Source organism: Alligator sinensis, unplaced genomic scaffold, assembly GCF_000455745.1.
Source record: "Alligator sinensis unplaced genomic scaffold, ASM45574v1 scaffold199_1, whole genome shotgun sequence".
NCBI classification, from domain to species: domain Eukaryota; kingdom Metazoa; phylum Chordata; order Crocodylia; family Alligatoridae; genus Alligator; species Alligator sinensis.
In genome coordinates, this window is record NW_005842008.1 from 1,219,319 (window position 1) to 1,226,438 (window position 7,120).

The 7,120-nt window shown below is 36.6% G+C and overlaps 1 protein-coding gene across 2 annotated transcripts in view; it reads left to right on the plus strand.

The window, feature by feature from the left end:
• Positions 1 to 7,120, plus strand: part of RPAP2 (RNA polymerase II associated protein 2) — a 66,551-nt gene that overhangs the window by 32,354 nt on the left and 27,077 nt on the right. For both annotated transcript variants that reach the window (XM_006021824.3, XM_025201901.1), the window contains exon 11: positions 2,265 to 2,333. In XM_006021824.3, the coding sequence (XP_006021886.1) occupies positions 2,265 to 2,333 (69 nt within the window). The remainder of the gene's footprint in view (positions 1 to 2,264; positions 2,334 to 7,120) is intronic.

Below are 7,120 nucleotides of genomic sequence, written 5' to 3' on the forward strand. Positions count from 1 at the left end.
GACTTACCAGCTGCACACAGCTGTCCAAGGTATCGCCTCAGTGCCTATGTGCTGCGGTGCAACTGCACGCACGCACAGGCATTTATTGGCCAAATTATCTGCCACATCAGGCTGATTTCCGATATGATCAATTTTCTTTATATCGGTGCTGATCCAATATCGGACCGATGTATCAGTGAACCTCTAATTAAAGGTAATATGGTTCACTTCATCACAGCATTTTTTTGCTATCACAGCAGTGTTTACCTCTTTACATCTGCCATGCTTCATAGTCATGTTTAATTGGTGCACTGTGAGGAAAATCTTACTGGTTATCTAGAAAATGAGTAACTTCAAGGGGACCAATGATACAGTCTGTGATCGTAATAAAGATTACAACTGACAACCCATCCAGAACACCTGTGAGGATGTTTCAGAAAGTAAGAGCAATTCTGCAATAAAATTATTTTGTTTGCAATGATCATGTACTGGACCATATCACTTCCACACATTTGTAAGCGATGGGTGCATTTGACAATGCCACTGTCAGTGTTCACTGCTGCTGTGTAGTTTCCATTCATAGCACAAAGAATGGGTTAATTTTGAAATTGCTGTTACTTTCTGAAACACCTTTGTATATGCCTCTGAATAAGTGAAACACAATAATTACTTTATTTCATTTCTACCAGCTTATTTGAATGCTTATCAGGAATAGTTTCTTCTGTTGCAATGTCTTAGGACAGTTTCAGCTTCAGTGAATGCATCTACACATGCACTTTTCAGCAGTCGACTAATTAGCTCCACAGTAAAGTGTCACTGTCTACACATGTGCCGGTATTAGGACATAGTAAATTAATTAACTCTGCTGTAGGATAGTATTGGCTGAGACAGTACTATGCTATGGCAGAATAATTACTTGTGCTGAAATGCAGGTGTAGACTGATTGGAGTTGGCTGGAGCATGAGTGCGTTAAAGTGTGGGGGCTGCCTGCCACCTAGCCCCACACTGAAGCACCTTTGTGCCTCAGCCAGCCCCTCCACCACCCAATGCCACCACCTGACCTGGGGTTGACCTGCCACAGATCCCCTGCCAGCCCAGGGCTGCTCCGCCCCAGTTCAAATTGCTGTAGTCCCAGGTGCCCGTGCAGATACTGCAGCTGGGAGCAGCTAACTCCAGCACAAACCTCACCAATTTATCACGTCATCTGAATGGCATGCATAGATGCACCCAGTGGTTTTTTCTCTCCCCTTACAGTACTTACTTGTAGTGCCCCACAAGGCCACGTCCTCCATACAATATCTGTATGAAGTCACTGGGAGAGCTTGTGAAACAGTAAGAACTGAAACATTTTATGCATATCATGCTCATCTCCTTCAACTCAAGCCATCTGTCAGCTCTCCCAGTGCTTTGTGGAAATGAAAATGTTTAAACTGAACCCCGGCAAGATGGAAAGGATGCTGGTTGCAAGAGAAAAAGCACTTTTAGGAACTTACCTCAACAAAATCTGCGATGGATGGCAACATCCTGTTCACTGTAAAGATCAGTATACAGTGCTCTTAGAATGCTGAAATAGCAACAGAGCTGTTCACTACCACCTGTGGTCTTCTGTAAAATTATGCCCCCACGCTCCCATTATACCCAAATCTGACCATAGTAATTCATGGATCTTTACCTTTGGCCTTGATTTACTGCGGCTTCATTATATCTAGGATTGAAGCTAAACCACTTAAAAGCATCCATTGGTACTTAACGCAGCAGCCTGTGTGTGTAGAAGAATGGCCCTAGCTTTCTGAAAAATTGTGTATCTTTCTGCACCCATGACCTCTGACAGTTATTCTAGATGTGAAACAACAGAAGGAGACTGCATGTGGGAGGCCAAACTTCCATTTGAACTGGATTAAGATTTCTTAGCTTTCCCACTGGAGATGAGCTTGGACTTGACTGCATTGAAAACTAAATGTAAAATCTGATTTCTTTGAATTAACCTTTTCTCTCTCAGTTCACTGACACTTGAGAGGACTGGGCAGTAGGTGGGAATTCTGCTGCTGTTAGAGGAAAAGGGTTTTTTTTGTATTTGTGAGCTAGTTGATATGGTGCTGAAGGCTATGTAACTTACAGTAGATAGATATTGTACAGTACTATTAAAAATATTCATAATGAATCAAATGCTGATATTAGCTACTCCATTCTTCTCTTCATTTTCCAGTTCTATATGCATTTCAAAAATATGCATTTAATATTAGTATTTAAAATAAAAGTATTTCATATTGTCATTTATTTTTCAGGTTAACAAACATAAATATTATTCACAAAATGCCTGAATGGACCCTGATTGCCATTGTATTGTTATCAACGTGAGTACTTTCTAACATTCAGCTACCCTAACTAATCTATAATATTTATGAAGAGGTGACCTAAGAAAAAAGAGGTAATTTTTGTGTGAGGAATTTTAATCAGTTTAGAAACTATGCTAGACACAGAATAAATATATTTTTCACGCAAATTAAAAATAAAGAACAATTCAACATTTGCATCTGTGACATATTAGCAATAATACATATTAACTTGGGAAATTATGAGAAATTAAAACACACATCCCTACAGATTTTCAGTCATACTTGCTTCTTTTTATTGTTATTCCTTAATTTTGCTTTGAATTATCTTTTTGACTAAGCCACAAAAAGTAGTATTTGTGCATTGTTATTAGGTGGTGTATGTACAATAACAGACTCTTTTGGAAAATAAGAAACAAGAAAACGCCTTATAAAATATTAAAAGATATGTTCCATTACTCAATAGGGTTTTTTTCCTTTTTTAAAAAAAATCCCTTTTTTCTACTAGAAGAATCTGTGTTTACCTTTAGAAAATACTGTTGTCTTGGATCTCAAAACAGTATTTTATTAGTATATTGAATGATAATTCAAGTATACCCATTTAACACAGAAAAAAATATTTGGCAGGCATAACTTCAGGGCATTTTTAATTATCCCCCAAAATGTATTTTAATATACTTGGATTATATGCATCATATAAAATTCTTATATTAAATTTCCTAAATTGCTATATAATTTTATTGTATATCAGGTGAAATGAATTCTTAAATCGTTTTTTCCTTATAAAGTCTGTTTTTATATATTCCTTCTCAACATATTTGTGTGTGAGAAGTTCCAGGTAATAAAAACTATAGTCATGTAAATTAGGTGACCTCTCCTCTGACATTTTCTAATTTAATGTTCAGGTTTAAAGTTGAATAAAGACAAAACTGTAAACTTTATAGTGTTTTAAAACAGACTTTTCCATTACAAATTCATATTAAACATTTAACATTAGTTCACCTTTTAAGAAATCACTGGTGGTTTCAAAGAGTGTCAGACCCTGCCTTTCAGTGGGGTTAAAACCATCAAGCAATCTTTGTATGTCTTTCAGCTTGAATTACAAAATCGCAAAAATCTTATTTCAGAAACTGTTTATTACCGCACTGCTGCTTCTTCTTTTGGGCTTGCTGGGTCACTGGAGCCTGTAGGACAGAGAAGTACTTACCAGACATTCACAGGTCAAGAAGTGTTGTGGGCCAGCCTCATAGCATCCCCAGTACTGCACTTACTTTCTTTGATATTACTTCAGTCTGACACATTGTTCTGGCTTTACTGTCCCAAGGAAGGCTATACCAGTAGGCATTAGAGTAGGCTTCAGCGAGCCCTACATCTGTGTCACCCAGCTAGATACTGCTCAAATGATTCATTAAATCAGAACACAGAAAGTAACTTTACTTGAATGCCTTAGTATAAATTTTTTATCAACTGTAAGAACAAATCTTTTGTCATTTTTACTATATACATGTATGGTTGAATTGGTAATTTGTGAAATGGATCTTATGCATTTTTCAGGCAGTATATTTATGTTTAGTGAAATAGTAACTATTTTGTTCACAAGTGGAAAAACATGGTTTTGGTTACCTACTACCTATAGTGTTAATAGTGAGTCCTAAAGGTTTATGATTATTTAAAATTTGGCAGGCAGTCTTTGCTACAGAGTCAGAAATCAACAGTCAGGGCATCTTCTGCTTTCTAGAAGCCTTGTCTTGAAATAAGAATCCTAGTAGAGATTAAAATCTCATTTTAACTTTATTCCAGTGAAGTCAAAATGAAAAGCCTCACACTCTATTCCTCTTGTACCTAGTGGAGTATGGTGCTTGTCATCAGCAGCTGTCTGGTCATCACAACTCCAGGAAAGACTCTGTGTAGTCCAGGCTAGGAGGCTGCTGAAACCAACCCTCCCTTACCTCATGGATAGAAAGAGGACTTTTACAAGCATGTAATCTGGCAATGATCTGGCCCCACGATTGAACAGTAGCCATGTTATTCATAAAGCCAAACAATGGGCTAGCATTAGCAACAATTTAAGTTAATTGCTTATATCCCCCACTTAAATATATGATTATATCATGGGGGCTCCTATTGTAAAAATAACGTGGGGTATCAGGAGAAATAAAAATATGAGTAAGGGGATGTCAAGGCTACATATCAAAATAACTGTTAGGGTCTCTAGAGTGGGGTGTATATGTGTTTGGAGGGGTTGGGGGACAAGGTTTGTTTAAGTAATAGAGCTCTATTTCATGCAGTAGATACTTTTGCTAACATGACCTGTTAATTCAATAGTGGATTTTTTGGTTCATTTTCAGAATATCCTTAATACCTTTTGGCATCTGTGAATTCTACTTTGCTTTTGGCCAAGTTTCTATTCTTATTGGTGTCTTGAATTTTAACAGGATGTGATTACTGTTAGTAGACCATTACATGACATTCTCCTTCATTTTGTTTAAAGTATGTGAGTAATACATTATCACTGTGTATCCAATATAAGATATTATGTTAGTAGAATGAACTCTTTGTTGGACATCTAGATTCATACTTAAAAAGATGCTGCAAAAAGGAATGGCCAATCTGAAAATCCAGCCTGAGGCATTTGCATCTTATTTATTACATACAAACATGCTGTATGTCATAACTGTGCTTCCTTAGACTAAATTTAGACATCCAGTGAAGAGATTGCATTCAGATATCTTTAAACTCTTTCTAAGATTAAGTAGACTTTAAAAATTGACTTGCAGGCCAAAAGCCTTGTTTAGTAACTTAAGTTATGATTGCTTGCAACATGGCCCTGTCTGAACATTTACTCTCTGAATTTTATGTTTTAGCCAGATGCTTTCTAATGCAATGTAAAATACAATACTGTATGATAGATCCTCTTCCCAAAAGGTCTTTGCTTGATCTCAAATGAAGTGGATAAATAGATACATATATGGTATTTCAAGAAAAAGAGTGGAGACCAAAGTATGGAAGATTAGTTGCCACACAAGCATGGACACTTGCTGGTTTTAGTGTATACCCCTGGTACAGACTAATGGAAAGCTTTCAAGATATTCTCAAAAACGTCTGCTTTCATCTTATTTATCTGAACTGGCTGGTTCCAGTGAACTGTGGTCAGTTTTATCTGCAAAGCCTGTGAGCATCCCCCTCCCCACCTTCCCCCAGGCCCCCACCCCTCCGAAAAAAAGCTTTAGCGCATTTCAGAATGTTCTGGGATTAGAGTATAAGCATCAGGATGCAGTATTTAAACTCAACATGATGACAATCACTAAACAAAAACCATCTTTAGATGTGTGCAGCCACTTTAGGTAAATGTATCATGTGGAGATGTACTCTAGAGATTTGCTCTCTGAAAAATGGCAGTGCAGGAACTGAAGAATCTGCATACTAGTATCTGTTGTTATTACTTTGCAAGCTATAGACTATCTATTGCTTAAAATTGAAATCTATACATTGCTTCCAGTGGGCTTCAGTTATTGATAATTCTGCTGAATTTGTTTAAACATTGCAATCTTTATATATGAAAATTTAAACGATATTAAACACAAATATCTTCTGCGCAATGCCAAAGTAAAGTAGTTCCCTTATTCTGCAGATTGTTTTTTCTGTGAGTAGGCAGTCATATTTGTTTAGTTTAATGAAAAACGTAAGCTTTTAGTCCTGTTATGCCTGTAGAGAGTCAATGCACCTTAGACAAACAGCTGAAAGCTATTTTGGTTAACAGTCCTGCTGATGATGGATAATGAGCCAAATTCCAACTAGAAGAAAAAATTCTGTTAAACTGGATCAGAGTTTGATCTTGTTGTTGTTGTTCCTAGTTTTAATTGTTTGGAGGGCCAAGAGTTTAAAATGTTCTTTTGCTTTTTCCTGATTTAATGCCACAGTGCCATCTCTACAGCATAATTTTTCGTCATTCTGATTTACTGTGTAAAAAAACCCCAACTTTTCCTCCAAGTTATGCTAAGTAAATATATGTTTTCTTCCATTTTTCTCCTGTTCTTGATTAATGGATTATAACTGTTTTCAGTTAACAAAATGCAGTCAATTTTTTTGATAAACAGGTCTTACTGCTACTTGCCTTATAAGCAAATTCAGTTCTGCTTATTCATCTTAAATCAGTAGTCTTTGTATTTCCTTTTAACACTGTTCAGATATTACTTGGGAAAATATGTGCAGCACAGTAACTTATGCAGGTAGGGCTTTTGCTTATTGTGGATTTAATTGCGAAGTATAGCCTTCATTAAGTTAATTAGATTAATCTATATTAAAAATAAGTACAAAAAGGAAACTAGAAGTTAACACAGTTTGGAAGAAGGAGCAGTTGGTTTTTTTTCCCCCCCTAATATAAGTGGCCTCAGCTGTGGTCTGGGAAAAAGATTTACAAATTTTATTGTTCTGCATTACTGCAATCTATATTTAAATATACAACTATCTTTTTTTTAATTCAGCATTCCCAGGAGACTTCTGAATGTGCCATGTATGATACAAAGCTCAAATATATTTAATATGCAGCCTTCCCTGTACATTTTATGAGACCTAAATAAGCTTACCACTACTTTAAGATATCATCATAGTCACTGGCTTCATCAGTCAAGGAGAAGAGCACAGGATGCCTTCTAGAGCTCCTGGTTGCACAGGTAAATGTGTCCAGGTATAGATTGTATTTTCTTATGCACCCATTAGTTCTGCTACTCAGTGCAGGAGAAAGGTGGAGCCATGGCCTCCTTTTAGATGTCTTGAACCTAACAAAATATCTTGGAGGGGAAAGCTTG